Here is a 16,253-nt window from a genome sequence, read left to right as displayed (position 1 = left end):
ATCGTAGAATAATGGGTTTGTGGGCATAAAATTGAGTGAGAAATAAGATGTGAGATCCATATGGGTTGAAGATGGTAACGAACCAAACATTATTTATAAGGGTATGGAGACTTCTCCTGAATAGATATGTTTTAAAATCGCGAGGTTGACGTGATACATAACAAGCTACAGTGGACAATACCTAGACCAAGATTAAGGTTGTTGTGTGCCATCGTGAAATAATGGGTTTGTGGGCATCCATATCAATTGGAAAGGGGAACAAACAAATCTACATGGGTGTGTAAAGGTGATGTGAGACTGACAAAGATACGTGACACGAAGAGGATAGGGTGGAGAAAAGAAGCGTGAAATTGGGGCTTTCCCAAGGAGAAGATAAGCTATAAATGAACGGTGGCATGAGATCATGACTATGGGAAGAACGAGCAAGAAAACAAATGAATTGAGACCCGAAAGGGACCCCTCTCCCCTACTCTACACACCCTAGGCGAAGCAAGAAGAAGCAGCAGAAATACCCATCATTTAGAAATGATGCACCAAAACTGGCAGAGACTCTCAAATTTAGCACAACAATGTCACAAACAGAGGAGCCTCCAACCCAATCCATCAGCCCCAGCAGCAGCAACAGCAGCAGCAGCAGCAGCAGCAAGCGCGTTCGAGATTCCAGCAAGCACCCACTCTACCGCGGCGTCCGAATGCGCGCTTGGGGCAAATGGGTGTCCGAAATCCGCGAGCCGCGTAAGAAATCCCGCATTTGGCTGGGCACCTTCCCCACACCCGAGATGGCCGCTAGAGCCCACGACGTCGCTGCTTTATCCATCAAAGGCAACAATTCCGCTATTCTCAACTTCCCTGAACTCGCCCACTCCCTCCCCCGCCCTGCCTCCTTCGCCCCTCGCGACATCCAAGCCGCTGCCGCTAAAGCCGCGCACATGGACCCATCCCAGTACTCTGCTTCCGCCGCCAACGACGATTCCGACGACCTCGCAGAGATCATCAAACTCCCCAATCTAGGCACCAATTACGACCACTCCATCGGCAATAACGAATTTGTCCTCATGGATTCAAGCGAGAGCTGCTGGGCTTATCCGCCGCCCTGGGTTCGAACCATGGAGGATACAGCGGAGGATGGTAATTTCTTGAGGGATTATTGAATTTAGGCTTAATTGTATAAATGGGTTTATCAAAATTTGTAACTAGATTGTTGTTGTGTTAAGTTTCTGTTCTCAATTAATGCATTTAACTTTCCGTGGTCATTAAATTTTAACCCTAATACAGATCATGAAATTAATTACCACAAGTCTTCTGCATGGGAATATACATCTCCGTCACAGTCTCTCACTCAGAACCCAGAATTAGTGACGGTGACAGTGAATTTTTATTTACCATAAATGAGAGGTCAAAAACTGACTGATTTCACTGTCAGTTGGCTTGGCTCTAGATTTTTGCATTTTTTTTTTTATTTTCAATAATACATTATATATATATATATATATTGATTTTTAGTAATAATAAAATAAGAAAATCCAGTTCCGTCCAAAATTAAATTTTCAACCTTTGGGAAACTCCAATTTTATCTGATCCAATGGGACACATAAAACAGTAAAGTGCAATCATTTCTTATTTCTTTTCCTTTTTTTTTTTTAAATTATTCTTATTATTAAAAAAAATATCTATAAATTTTATATTTTGTATTAAAAAAATATTCTTAAAATTTAAAAAATTTAAATAATATTAGAAATTGTCAAAAATACCCTTAGCTTTATTTAATAATTTGTTTCAAAAATACCGCTTAACTTTTAATAATATTCTAAAAACACTCTTGATTAATACTTTTCAATTTTTTAAAAATGTTTAAATACTAATACTCTGAACAATTATAAAATAGCATTAATGCTCTTAATCTCTGTAAATTAAATATTTTTGAAACAAAATATTAATGTTTTTTTTTAATATTTAACAGATGATATTAAAAATTTTAAAAATTTGTGATATTTTTAGACAAAAATATAAAATATAAAAATATTTTTGTTAATTTAGCTATAATATTATTATTATTAGTATTATTATTATTTTAATCACAACTTGACTCCCTTGTTTTTGTTCCTATTTTGTTTCACTTTATTGAGGCAAACTTATCGGTTCTCTTAAAAAAAAAATAATAATAAATAAATAAATAAATAAATAAATATATATATATATATATATATATATATATATATATATTTATATATATTTATATATTTTATTATTATTATTATTTTTTTTTTTAATTGTGTCTAGAATTGACTCATCCACGCCACTAGCAGGCGGCACGTGCAATTCGTTTCAATTTGTAATTTCCTCGCCGAGCAAAAACAAACCACTCGCATTCAAATTAATTTCATAAATTTGAGAAATTAAAATTTTAAAACTACAATAATTGCAATAAATTCCCTAGTTTATAATTTAACATTTCACCCAATAATAATTGAATCATATCGAGAAAAGTCCTTCATTCCAACGCTCTAAACAATACTTAAACCGATAATAGGTATTAGATAATAAAAGCCGAGTATTTTAGACATACCTACTGATCTTTGACTTGTCGTACATTTAAAACGATTTAGAACACCACTTCGTGTTTCACTTATTTTATTCAATTTTGCTTCTCTGTTTTTATGCCTCCACTCTCGAGTCTAATATTGCACGACGTGTCTCGTGTCTAGTGTCGAGTCAATACTACATTCTCTCACGTTGATTTGACATTTTTCGAATCACATATGTCACCTTGCTTTAGGTCTTTGCCAACCCACATGGGACAACCTCACTCAACTGACCACATGTGTATTCAGTCGTTTATGTTGTTTTGTTTTTATGTTATTCATAGTTGATTCAATTATTAATTTATTAATTGAAATAAATAATTACTATTTATTGATACGATTTGTCTTAGATTTGAAAATTATACCACTGTCTAAATTAATAATTTATATTAAAAATAAAAATTATGCATTAAAAATTTTATTTAAAAGGAATATTCTTTTTTAAAAAATAAATAGAGAATTGTTATATACTTTTGGAATTAGTAATGTATTTGTAAAATAAAATAAAAATATTTTTAAAAATAAGCTTAATTATATAATTATTGTAATTATAGAAATGTAGTTGGGGGTGATTGATGGCAATTATGTGTTGTTGTGGGGTAAATTGTGAAATTGACCAAAAGTTGAGGACCATTTCATGTGATATTAAGAGAGTTTAAGGACCATTTCTTGAAAGCCTTTCCCATCACATTCATTGCACCTCCATTGCCTTTATCCTTCACAACAAATATATATATTTTTTTTTAAATCTTTTATTTCGAGTCCTAAGTTTAATGTAACACGAGAAATTGATATTTTATTTTTGTCCTTAAATTAAAAAAAAAAATTGATAATGTCGTTATTTTGCTGTTAATTTTTTAACTCATTGAACTATACCTCGGTATTAATTGGAACCATATATATGTGTAAGACGAGTATTGAATGGACAAACGTATAAGATGACAAAATTCTGGCGATTTATTGAGGTTGATGAGTTGGCAATATTAGATGTATTAAGATGCGTCGTATCGTCGTGTCGTTACTCGTGGAGGGTTTGTTGTATTCTCGAGCGCAACAAAATGAGGCAATAAAATTAAGATGGAGGGTATTATAGTAATTTTACAATTTATTTTTTTTTTAATGAGGAAAATAATTTCAACAGCCACTCTAATTTATGTCAAATAATTTTATTTTTAAAAGCAATTTTAGTACATGTTTTTGGAATAAATGAATGGATATTAGTTAAATAATGTAAATGTAATTATATTGACAATTCTACCCTTTGAATGTGAGGCCAATCCAATTGAATGTGATGGAGATGCATGCAAGAGCAACATCCTGGCCTCAACGTTTAACCACATGCATAATTGGCTACATTTTCAATTGTAGGGACCAAAGGGGAGGAAAATGTGAAAAAAATTAAAATTAAAATTAAAAAAAAAAACCCGTCAATTATTTGCATATTTGCACGAAACCCCTCAATTATTTGCATATTTGCACGGACGGGTTTCATTCGTCTACTAAAAAATGGCACCGTGTCATCTCATTTTGACACCCTAACCGCTACTAACCCCAAGAAAGAGGGAAGAATGTACCTATGTTTCTTGTCACATTCATACTTGTCTAGAACGTGTTGTCAATAACTGCATGCTCGATATCATAGTTATGCTTGTCAAAGGCGCGTTATTTGTAGCTGCATGTCAATTCCAGACTATTTTGACTTATTTTCATGTTAGCCGGTCCTTTATTATTTTTATTATTATGTTATAATTGTGTATGATCGTTTATTAAAATAATGTTTACACCTACTAAGACTAAAATGCACCAAAGTATACTACGGGGAATGCCAATTCTTTCTATCTGGGTTATACTCTATCAAAGCCGTGATTTTTGCTTATTTATTTGCTAGCCTATAACATTGCTTTCTTGAATCGACTTTCAAATATTTAAAAAAAAATTATTGTATGAAACTAGAGGCTTGAGCATACATTGTCTGTGTTAACAACGACGTATGTTTTGGTTGGTTGACTTATTTGAGAGCAAAAATATTGTTGGACAATTGCACGGAGAGTCCGGACAAAATGTGAGTGTAACACTTAATACACCTTTAAATTTCATTACTTCTTTTAAAAAGTTTATTTGTTATTTGCTCAGTGTAGGTTGCATAAGAAATATAACATAACAGTACAAGTCCATCGCTAGCAGATATTGTCTTATTTGGGTTTTTCGTTATGGGCTTCCCTTCAAGATTTTAAAATGCGTCTGCTATGATAGGTTTTCACACCATTTTTATAAGGAATGTTTCGTTCTTTCTCTCCAACTAACGTGGGATCTCGGACATTGAATATTAAAAACTTTGAGGATTAAATTATACATATATATATATATATATATATATAGCGCTCTTTCGATTTTAGTTGGATCGAAAATGTGAACGTGGCCCAACATTGCAGCTTGTTTTGGATCATCGATATTCAATGGCCCCGTGATTGAAAATGTTCGTGGGCTTTTGGGTTCCCAATTCACCACTTGCCGCTCAATCTTGTAGCAGTCAGGAGCAGTTGCGCTGATTGAAACTCCGAGTTTTGCCAATCGAGCTTCAAGAGATCAGGCAAAAACACACACAAGATAAGATTAAAATTGAAACAGCCGCGCTTTCCGCACTCTAATTCTCTCGCTCTCTCTGTTTTTCTAAAAGGCTCATGTTGGGTTCATCTAATTCTTCCAGAAAGGTATCGATGTCTCCTGTGTTGCTTTCTTTTGCGTTCTCTGCCCCCTTTCCATTACGAATTGTTGTTGGAATTAATTTGAAGTTTTGTTTTCTGTGTTTTAGAAGCAACAAGTGAAGCCAGAAAAAGAATGGCTCTCGGTGAGTTTCAGACCCGAGAATTTCATACCAGGCCTCGTTATTGGTTTCATTGCTGGGTTCTTGTTGGATTTGTCAAAACCTAGTAAAGGCAATGCTAAGAAGGGCTATTTTTTGCCTTCCAAGTACCAACAGATATCTCCAGCTTCAAACAATGGTGATCAAGAGCTCAAATTGGTTAGTGCTCGTCTTCAATGTGCTTGTTTGTTTTATTGTGATTTCTCTACATGTTTGTGCTGAATTATGATCACTAAAATAGAATGAAAGGAACGATGAAACATGAATTTCTTAGTTTAGCCTCAACTATTTGCCATAAAAGAGCATACAACTGTGCAATGAAAATGGTTCGCTATTGCTCAAATTTTTCTTGTGGCTTGATGTTTGTAAGATAGGAGAGTTTATGCCCATATTTGAGTTGTTTGTGTAGTGATATTTGCAAACAAAATTAGCTTTTACATGAACATGCCTATTTGCCACAACATTAAGCAGAGTTCTAAGTACGGTGGTCACACAATCTTTGTTGTTGTTCATCAAGTATTTGTAGTCTGTCAAGCCAGGACGTGAAAAGGGATCTGATTAGTCGAGGGTCAAAGTTTGAGATTTCACATTGATTGGAGAGGGGAACGAGTGCCTGCGAGGATTATGGGCCTTGAAGAGGTGGATTGTGAGATCCCACATCGGTTGGGGAGAAAAACGAAATGTTCTTTATAAGGATATGGAAACCTCTTCTAGTAGACGCGTTCTAAAAACCTTGAGGAGAAGCCCGAAAGGGAAAGCTTAAAGAGGACAATATCTACTAGCGGTGGGCTTAGGCTGTTACACAAGAGATCCATGGACAATTAATCCTTGTTTTGTGATAGGTCTTGCCCAACAATTTTATTTATGATCAAATGACAAGGTGCTAAGGGAAGATTTGAGAGCTTCCCACCTCTCCCAATTCTCAACAAGAATCCACAAATTCATATTGGACTCAACTCAAAGGTTCGTTCAGACTGTATGGACGATTTCTCTGATCTTATAACAATCTCTTTTTCTAGTAAATCATCAGTCTCGGACAGTATTCAAAATCTTATTGAAAGCTTACCGCAGCTTGCCAAACAAAAGCTAATAGAAAAAAGAATACTGCTATTACTGGCATAACATCTACTATTGGATTCAAAAAAGCGGAGGCCTCAGGCAATTTGGCGACGAAAGAAAAAAATAGCCCAAAGATGCCTTGCCCAAAGCTAACAACCTTCCTAAATACTGACTCCCCACGACCCCTATGACTGATAAATCCTTGGGCCTCACATGAATACAATTCAACTCGTATCCATACCCCTTCCAACCCGCTTACTTGCATATCCTTGGGCCTCATGTTAGATCTTTTCCCTTCTTGAAGTACACCAAATGCCGCACCGAGTCATTGCATTGTGTAACTCGTGTCGTGTTCATCTAACATTCGATTTTTGAATTGAAGGTACTGGTTGTGAGGCAAGATCTGAAGATGGGTTCTGGAAAAATTGCATCTCAATGTGCTCGTAAGATTTAAGATACTTTGTTCCATTTATTGCTTCTTTTCTTCCTGCGGTCGATGCTTAATATTTTTGTATGTTTCTCTGTCAATTTGTGAAGATGCTGCTACTGGCTTGTATGCACAACTAATGCAAAGGTACTCCTTATGCCATACTACTTCCAATTATCTGTTTTGATCAAAGCATTTACTCAGCTAATTCTTCAACTCCCTCTCTTTTCCGCTCTTCGTTTTGAATATCTAGTGCAGCCACCGAAACCTTTTGAGACAATGGGAGCTATGTGGGCAACCAAAAATAGTTGTAACATGCAAGAATCAACAAGAAATGTAAGCAGGTGATTCTTTCTCAAAAATGTTATCATCTAAGTAATAAACATTTAAAATCCTATGGTTTATGATGAACTTGTTGGTTTCTGTTGAGGATTGGAAAGATTGTTTATTGAAGCTACGCCTTTGACATTTGTCGTAAATTTATTTATTTTCTCAAATCAGGAATAAACTGAAGGATGCAGCTGAGAACGTTGGCCTCCCTACTTTTGTTGTTGCTGATGCTGGACGCACACAGGTACAATCTGAGCTCTGTTCTTGAATGGTGGGGTAACCAGGAACAATATGATTGACATGATGAATTATTTATGTTCATATTTTGGAACAGTCAAATGATTTTTCACATATTATACTGACATTTATGGGTACTATATGTGCTATGAATGTGATGTGTTTATAGTTGATTGAAAGAAACGATTCATGTTATTTGAAGATTGATTCTCTTCCATCTTGTTTAGTTTAGCCCAAATTCTCATGCATTTATGATTTTGATGCGCTTCCGGGTGCCAATAAACGAAACAAACACCTAGCGAGTCATGTTTGTATCCATTTCGTTTCACAAAATAAATTCAGTTCTCTGGAACCTGGTATCCTGAAACTCGGTTCAATAATATGCAGGTTTCAGCTGGATCAAAGACTGTTCTTGCCATTGGACCTGGTAATGCTTCTTTACCCTATGATGATAGAATTCTGAGGCTGTCTGATTGATTTTCCTCGTATCACTCTGCTGTGTTAATATGTGGGTTGAGTTGATGAGTTACGGAGAGTTTAATGATTACGGCGTACTGTTAACACTCCCTATGCTTTTTTCTTTCTTTTTTGAGTTAACAACCTTTGTTGATGAGGATTGGAACTTTTGATCTCTTAGTCGAGGTACGTGTTATTTATTGTTGAGCTATGCTCAATTTTGCACGCTCTCTTGCACTTGTGGGCTTAGAAAATAGCACGGAACCTAATAAATAGTGATTGTGATATCTCATATCGGTTGGAGAGGGGAGCGAAACGTTCTTTATATGGGTGTGGAAACCTTTCTCTAGCTGACCCGTTTTAAAATCTTGAGAGGAAGCTCAAAGAGGACAATATTTACTAGCGGTGGGCTTGGGCTATTACAAAGGGTATCAGAGACAGACACCGGGCGATGTGCCAGCGTTTGAGGACGCTAAGCCCAAAGGGGGTGGATTGTGAGATTCCACGTCGATTGGAGAGGGGAACGAGTGACAGTGAGGACGTTGGGCTCCGGGGGGGGGGGGGGGGGGGGGGGGGGATTGTGAAATCTCACATCGGTTGGAAAGGGGAATAAAACATTCTTTATAAGGGTGTGGAAACCTCTCCCTACCTGATGCGTTTTAAAACCTTGAGGGGAATCCTAGAAGGAAAAGCCCAAAAAGGACAATATCTGCTAGCGGTGGGGTTGGGATATTACAACTGCATGCATGCATTATAGGAGCTCACCTCTAAACTTGAAAGATTAAGCTCACGAGTTTTGATAAATTTAGTTATGAATTCATATTCTTAATCGTATGCACATTGTCCATCTCTCTTTTAAACAGGGCCAAAGGAGTTCATCGATGCCGTAACTGGAAAACTCCGCCTACTCTAGTCGGGTTGGAATCAAGACGTACAGTCACACACGATTTAATCTAACAATGAATCCATGTCGTTCTCCTTCAGCATTCATCTCATTGAGGTCTCAAGAAGGGTTGATGCACATAATGGCGGCCAAGTTGGAGCTGGCTAGTAAGGAAGAAATGCTCTGTCGAGTATTGTTATGCTGAAACATCGCTTAGTTATTGTTGTCAATTGGTCGTAGTTTTGGAATGTAGTAAGTGACATTTTCAGGATGCAACTTTTGTTCTTGAAGACTACTTTAAAGACTAATTGGCTGCTTCAAATCTTCTATGAAAAGTTATCAATATTTTGAACTTTTTAACCTCACGTGAAACCTCTTCCTAGCAGACATGTTATAAAATCGTGAGATTGACATCTATACGGGTCAAAGTGGACAATATCTACTAGATTGACATCTTTACGGGCTAAAGTGGACAATATCTACTAGCGGTGGGTCCAATTACAAATGGTATCAAAGCTAGTCATCGAGTGATGTGCAATGAGGATGTTGGCCCCAAAGGGGATGGGTTTGGGCTATGTTATCAAAGCTAGTCATCGTGTGGTGTGCAATGAGGACGTTGGCCCCAAGGGGGATGGATTGTGAGATCCCACGACGGTTGGAGAGGGGAACGAAACATTTCTTATAAGAAACCTGTTTTTAGCAAAACGAGTCGAACAATATCTACTGCGATAGTTTTGGACCGTTACACTAATTTATACTAAAGAGAAAATAACTCGAGCAATATATTTAAGACTTAGGTTCAAATCTTTGTATCTTCACATTTTTACTCGAAAAAAAACGTCTTATTAGTCTAAGATATAAAGTAATAATTTGTTTTAATACATTTATTTTATGGATTAAAACAAAAATGTCTAAATAAATTTATTAATTTAGAGAGAATAAATGGATTTTTGCTCAAAAAATGATTTATGTAAGGCGTCGTCAAAACCTTTCTTGTTATCGGACTTGTTAGGCAGCTCCTGAAAAACCCTAATTCTCAGCTTCTTCTCTCCCTTCATTTCCAATGGCTTCCCGCTGTCGATCTCTTGCAACCCCAACTATTTCCCTCATCAAATCCACCTTAACCAAACCCTCCATTAAAGCAACACCAGCTTCTTTCTTCACTGTTCGTTCTTCGCCCACAATTTCCAGGCAAGCGAGATTATTGAACTCTTTTCTTGCCCCATTAGTGAATTTTCTTTTCTTTGTGATTTTACCATTTACTTAGGGTTTAAGAGTGATTTGATTCTTCAGGTTGGTTCCGCGGTTGGGTTCCCTTGAATCTCTGCTTCCCCTTCATTCAGCAGTCTCTTCGGCGCGGCTAACTTCGTGTCTTGGAATCGATTCGGTGTCTTCGAGGTCATTGTCTCAGGGTATGCTCTGCAGTGCCAATCCAGGAGTTTGATATCTCCATTCTTTGTAATTTTTTATCTGTAAGCAACTTTTTAACTCTTGTATATGAACGGATTTTCTATTGTTTGTTATGATTCTCCCTAAATATAGTCCAATTTGAAGTTTGATTCCAAATTTAATTTGAAAACTTTTCCATTAGTTTATGTGTTAAGTTTTTCAGTACCACCTTTTTCCCCTCCAAATATTTGCTCTGATTCGTATCTGCATCTCATTTGAAGGCCTGCTCGGATGACTGTTTCTCATTTGCTTGGGTTTACATATGAGTCTCAATACCTATTTCCTGGGCTTACGAAAGCAACTAAAATTGTAATTAAGTTGACATTTGAAAGATGATAATTGATACTCCATGGCCAAACTAGGGAATGCTTGTTATATTATAAGAATTATCATTTACATTTGCTGTGCCAGTATTGAATTTTTGTAGGATTTTTATAGTTTTCACTGAATGCATCGTTCATAGAACTCTTGGTTATGCACGTAGTATAAACTTGTATAGTGTTACAGCCAATTGTCAATCTTCCCCTAAATGTGCTAATTTATACAGAGTCCTGATGGCATGTACTCTGCTTCACGTTAGATATTGATATTTTGCAAACAGTATCAGTAGGAGTTATGCTCCTTCAAAGTTCTTCTAATGTTGAAAATACGTACAAGAAGTCACATAAAGACTGTATCAAGTGCTTTTCAAACTGGCCCTGGTCCTCTTATTTTAATATATGGGATTAATTTGTTTTGGGGATTTCATCAATGGTGTTTAAAAATCATTCTGTGGATTTTGCAACCTAAGCTTACATTCTTCATAATTCAATATTTTTCGAGATACTAACATGTTATTACATAGATAGACATACAGAAAGTCTATTCTTGGCAATTCAATATGCTCCAATATTATCGGTCATGACTGAAATCAACAATTTTTCTCAAAGCATTCAAGTAGTTGTCGAAAATTTTGTTTTCATTGCTGTTGTATGTGTTACTCTGGAACTTAGCATCAATCTAATCTTATCTCCTGAAGGAAATATATTGAATTGGATCTTGAGAAAATGTGACTAGCTTTCATAGAAAGTAGATAACAATACCCATGTAGTGCATTTAGTTGTAGTTAGATAGATGATTGATCACTAATAAGAGGGAGCAACCCTAGGAATGTCTAGTGGTTATTTGGTGATATCATCTCTTAAATTAAAAGATGGAAGTATTTGCTTTCATATGTATCGCCTTCCATATTAGATACTTTTACTTTATCAAGTACTCAGTCTAGTTGATTCGTAATCAGCATTATAGAGGATGATAACATTTGTTTGAACTCTGAAGTAGCTCCTTCACTTGAAGTAAATGCTAAAGTAATTCTGGTTTCTTCACTGTGTTTCAGAATTAGGTCTCTGTGTGCCGCGATAAGGGATGGAATTTAGGAGAATGCTCTGATTGAAGTGTGGCTATACACAAAAGGATGCCGAATCATATATTCTGTTCATCATATTGGAGCTGCCCCAGTATCTATTTGTTGTTTAGGTTGAGGTTATAATTGATGAGACAACTCCACTCCAGTATATGTTCCCCCAATTCATTACTCACTTTTCCCATAATTTTTCTTATCTGAGTATTACCAACACCATATGACCCCCTAGCGAATAAGACTGATTACCCTCGTTTTTCGGGTGGTTTTTTTTCGCTCTTCTCTTTGACTCTTTGAAGGAAACTCAGAATTTCATGAAATCCTTTTAAGATGTTCAAATTTGCTTGGCTTTACTTATATTTTGCCTGCTTCTGAAATGGTAAACTTTGTTCTCGTTTATATTTTTGGGAAGGAAACTGATAAGCACAGGCTATGAAGATTGTTAGAAAGAAAGAGTTGGGGAAGAGGGGACAAAGCTTGTTTACAAACAATGCGACCACACCTGTTCTTCATTGGATCACAAACGTTTTTCGTTATTTAATTTCAAGATTTTCTGATTCCCACTGGCTTGGTTTGGTTGTCATTGGAGAAGTCGAGGAGGTGGTGGTGGGCGGCGGGAGTGACGGCCGTTTTAATGGTGTCGGAGGAGGAATGGGAGCAAATTGTTCCATTAAAAGAAATAGCCAAGCATGTCATGTACATAATACATATCGAAATACATTTTCCTCTTTTCCTTTTTTCATAATTTGTTAGTTGGCCGAAATTAGTAATTGGCCCAAACATAAACTTCCTGTGTTCTGTCCCAGCTCTAATTAGGCCCATTGTCTTATTCCATGGACGGCCCAACGTCTTTCTTGAAGCTCTCGCTTCGACGATGGATTATCACCTTGCATTTCGGTATGTAATCGTGTTTACAGGTAAGAGTTTCTTCTTAGAATGATTTTCATATCTTTTGACATATAAATTCTGTTAATTTCTTCAAAACTGAAGAACACAACTTTGCTTGAATTAGTTCATGTAAACTAATCCCTTTTCTCTTCCTCTGACAGAAATGCCTTCAAATATAACATTATTTCGGCTTCATCTCGTTCCAGCGACTTCTTTGTAGACATTGTGATCTTGATTGCCGCCTCCATGAGTAAGTATGTTGAAAATAGCATCAGTTTGTGTTTTTCTTTCAGTCAATTAGCTTATCTGCCGGAGTTTGTAATTTCAGGCCACTGGGTCATGAGATTCCTGTTAAGTTCTATAAATAGTTACTGAGTTGAAAACCTGAGTAATGCTAATACATGGAATTCAAATCTCCTTACTTAGACTAAGGAGAAAAGTTGTGGGCAAGTGGAATCACCCCAATTTATAAATACAAAAAATTCAATGAGATAGACACTTTTATTGACTTTGTTAGGTTATCAATGTCATATTCTTACCTAATCTATCCAAATGCTAGCAAATTTTTAAGATTAAGCTGATATCAGGATCCTCTTGTCACTGTCATATTTGATCATTCATTTGTTCTTGATTTGGTATGAACATGGGAGTTTGTAGCTGGTAAAGACAAGAGGAAGTCATTAATTTACACCACCCTGTAGAACACGTTAAAGAAGAATGATTTAGACTAAGATTTAAGAAAATGTGCAACCATTTTGGGGTCAATATTCAAGTAACTTGGTGGGTCTTAATTCTTAGCTAGCCATTAGATCAAGGAGAATTGGTTAGTGGGTTATAATGATTGCTATGTTTGTTGGTTCTTATTTTATTAAAAGTTCTTGTTCAGATGAGTATCACATAAAAAATTGTCAATTTGGGAGTTGGTTCTGAACCAATGAACCTCAAGATCGCTGTAAACAACCAAACTTTTGTCTACTTTTTGATAATTTGTTACGGAGATCTTGTTAATGACTCTTGGTAATTGAAATCATGTCTGAATACCATTTGGATTGAAGCTTTGGATGCAGATTTAAGGTGCAGGACTGTTGTTAGTTGTCACTGGTTGGCATGCGCGGCAGAGAGGCCTGGTTGGTTCATGCTTGTAAGACCATTTCTTTATACCCTCGTTCTTAATGAAACTCAAACCAAATGGGTTTTTTTGGACTTTCCTTTCGAACTTTTTCTCGAGGCTAAAACTGTCTGTTAGGGAGAAATTTTTACATCTCGTTCCCTCCTTCAACCGATGTGAGATCTCACGAAGATTTTACTTCATCCTATAATAGCATAAGATAGTCTACCATTAGTAAATATTGTACTTTTTGGACTTTTCCTTTCGTGCTTTTTCTCAAGGCTTTTAAAACGTGTCTGCTAGGGAGAAATTTTTGCATCTCGTTCCCTCCTTCAACCGATGTGAGATCTCACGAGGATTTCACTTCATCCTATAATAGAATAAGATAGTCTACAATTAGCAAATATTGTACTTTTTGAACTTTTCCTTTCGAGGTTTTCCTCAAGGCTTTTAAAATGTGTCTGCTAGGTAGAAATTTTTACATCTCGTTCCCTCCTTCAGTCGATGTGAGATCTCACGAGGATTTCACTTCATCCTATAATAGAACAAGATAAAGGGGAGTAAAAAATTAATTTTAGGGCTACCAATTTCCTTAGGGTAAATAGAATAGCCCCAACCAGGGGACAAAAGAGTAATACATTCTGTCAAAGTTGTTAGGTGACTAAGGAACATAAATATTACTATTATTTATTTCAAGGTCTTCTATGGGATCTAAAACAAACATAACTGTAATTATTTTAAACTATTCCATTTTTTTTTTCTTTTAATCCATTAAAAAAAAAAACTTACTAAATTCTACCAAAACGACAAAATTAAGTAAAATTACCATAAATTTCCATGGAAAATCTGATCCTCACGTATTTTCTATGGAAAATCTCGAGTTGAGATGGAGATGTAAAAGGTTTCTCAAATATCGACCCCGATTTGGAGCGGTGTTGAGACTGAAAAGGTTTCTCTATCTGATTCTACTGTAATTAGAAGTTAAAAAAATAAATTTAAAAATTTAAAAATATATAATAAATGTAAAAAAATATTTATTTTTTTGTTAAGGGGGTTTTTACCTGACAGTTAGAAAGGGTTAAAAGGATGAGGAAACACGAGGTCCCACTTCCCCACAAGAATGTCCCTTCTGCTTTTGGCGCAAACTCTGATACGCCGAAAGAAGCGACACGCGTCGTTAATCCTGTGGTCCCAATTCCATCATTACATTTCTTTCCCATGTACATGCGCCGCACCCTAGTCTTCCCCTCCACGAATACGTACACTCCTCGTATTTATACGGTAAAAATAAGATCTTTCTCTCTCTAAAGTTACACCAAGTCAGGCCTGCCCGCACACACACTTTTCCTCGGGGCCACACGTGTGGACCACCACCACCACCACCACCTTCCCTTTACCCTTCACTTTTTCTAATACATTATTTCCTTGCCTTGCCTTCCTTCCTTCTCACGTTCTTCCTAGTTTGTGGGTGAAATTACTAGTTTGTCCTAAAGAAGAGAATACTATCCCGACCCTATTTGGTTAACATGATTCGAACAAGAAGGGTCGACTTAGCCTTGAGACCGAACCCTTAGGGCTCGGCTCAACCAACTTCAACATGAGACAACCAAAGCTCAACCATGATGCAAACCTTACGAGGGTTGACTGAAATTAATTAGCTTTATAAATGTTGGAAGGTGACGCATTCGATGGTACACTATACTGCTATGAATTCTACTATTTGCAGTGCTCAAGTATTTAGTCTTTTTAGGCACAATTTGATTCTTTGTTCTATTTCAGTATCAATAATTGGTGTTGTTTGTTTGGACCTTCCTTGTGCTTACTAACATCTCCATCCGTGAAGGATCGACGAACCAATATGATAGGTTGACCTGCCAAGGTCTCCCCTTGAGTAAGTTCAAATGCTATACTTCTCTGAAGATAAAAGCTACCTCGCATAGGAGATATAACGTCGAACGTTGGCCTTAAGACGTACCCATAGGGTCAGCCCAATCGACCCCTAGGTCAATTTAGCTAGCTTAACCAAGTTGACCACGAGGTTGACCTTAAGGGATTGACCAACTTGATCCTAAGGGCATCTCCAAGGGTTGGTTAGGTCAACTAATTTTAACATGAGGTTAACCCTTACCGGTCAATTAATCTCTTTAAACAAACAATGGCTCGCGTTTGCAAAATTAACGTGTATTTCAATATTTTTTCAATAAATACGATAATTTAAACTACTTATACGTGTATATTTGATAACAATAAGTTACAAATTTGAATCTGTGATACCTTTTTAACCGTTCAAATTTGAAATTTAAATAAATTATAAATAAAAAAAAATATATATATATAATAAGAATAATTTAATATTTCTAGAACGACAAGTAGATAGCTTTTGCAAAAGTTTAATTAAAAACGATAACCACAGCTCAAGTTGGCCTCTTCTGATTTGGAAATAAAAATAAAAAATAAAAAAATTGGTAAAGTAAGAATTAAAAAAATAAATAGAATTAATAATTGAACACATTATGAATATTTTAAAAAATAAAAAAATAAAAAAAAATGGAGAGTGGCGGGGCCCACAAAC

The 16,253-nt window shown here is 36.1% G+C and overlaps 2 protein-coding genes and 1 pseudogene across 4 annotated transcripts; all 3 read left to right on the top strand.

Annotated features, from left to right (window-relative positions):
• The first annotated feature begins 375 nt into the window (after positions 1-375).
• On the top strand, positions 376-1,297 carry LOC111789065 (dehydration-responsive element-binding protein 3 pseudogene; annotated as a pseudogene).
• A 3,815-nt stretch (positions 1,298-5,112) lies between these two features.
• On the top strand, positions 5,113-9,197 carry LOC111787471 (Peptidyl-tRNA hydrolase II (PTH2) family protein). 2 transcript variants are annotated; one of them, XR_002813987.2, is made up of 8 exons: positions 5,113-5,293; positions 5,395-5,604; positions 6,887-6,947; positions 7,042-7,078; positions 7,190-7,275; positions 7,433-7,505; positions 7,886-7,925; positions 8,818-8,842. XR_002813987.2 is itself a non-coding variant. In XM_023667436.2 (8 exons), exons 1-8 carry the CDS (start codon positions 5,264-5,266, stop codon positions 8,865-8,867), a joined length of 579 nt encoding a protein of 192 aa, XP_023523204.1. In that variant the 5' UTR covers positions 5,117-5,263; the 3' UTR covers positions 8,868-9,197. The 2 variants fall into 2 exon arrangements, 1 of the variants encoding a protein (XP_023523204.1); XM_023667436.2 differs by having other exon boundaries at positions 5,117-5,293; positions 7,190-7,267; positions 8,818-9,197.
• Positions 9,198-9,802: 605 nt separating this feature from the next.
• LOC111787734 (protein NONRESPONDING TO OXYLIPINS 2, mitochondrial) lies at positions 9,803-12,038 on the top strand. 2 transcript variants are annotated; one of them, XM_023667773.2, is made up of 3 exons: positions 9,803-10,028; positions 10,131-10,249; positions 11,662-12,038. In XM_023667773.2, the coding sequence occupies exons 1-3, from the start codon at positions 9,901-9,903 to the stop codon at positions 11,685-11,687; spliced, it is 273 nt and encodes a 90-aa protein (XP_023523541.1). In that variant the 5' UTR covers positions 9,803-9,900; the 3' UTR covers positions 11,688-12,038. The 2 variants fall into 2 exon arrangements, with proteins under 2 accessions (XP_023523541.1, XP_023523540.1); XM_023667772.2 differs by having other exon boundaries at positions 9,805-10,028; positions 10,131-10,309.
• Positions 12,039-16,253: the final 4,215 nt, after the last annotated feature.

Source organism: Cucurbita pepo, chromosome 2 (genome assembly GCF_057944985.1).
Source record: "Cucurbita pepo subsp. pepo isolate OVF chromosome 2, ASM5794498v1, whole genome shotgun sequence".
Lineage (NCBI taxonomy): Eukaryota > Viridiplantae > Streptophyta > Magnoliopsida > Cucurbitales > Cucurbitaceae > Cucurbita > Cucurbita pepo.
Note: the sequence above shows the minus strand (reverse complement) of the source record. Positions and strands in the feature narration are given on the sequence as shown.

Coding starts and splice junctions, on each gene's coding strand:
- LOC111787734 (XM_023667772.2), top strand. CDS start 9,901: ATGGCTTCCCGCTGTCGATCTCTTGCAACCCCAACTATTTCCCTCATC. Junction 10,029..10,130: donor TCTTCGCCCACAATTTCCAG/GCAAGCGAGATT, acceptor TTGATTCTTCAG/GTTGGTTCCGCGGTTGGGTT.
- LOC111787471 (XM_023667436.2), top strand. CDS start 5,264: ATGTTGGGTTCATCTAATTCTTCCAGAAAG. Junction 5,294..5,394: donor CATCTAATTCTTCCAGAAAG/GTATCGATGTCT, acceptor TCTGTGTTTTAG/AAGCAACAAGTGAAGCCAGA. Junction 6,948..7,041: donor AATTGCATCTCAATGTGCTC/GTAAGATTTAAG, acceptor CAATTTGTGAAG/ATGCTGCTACTGGCTTGTAT.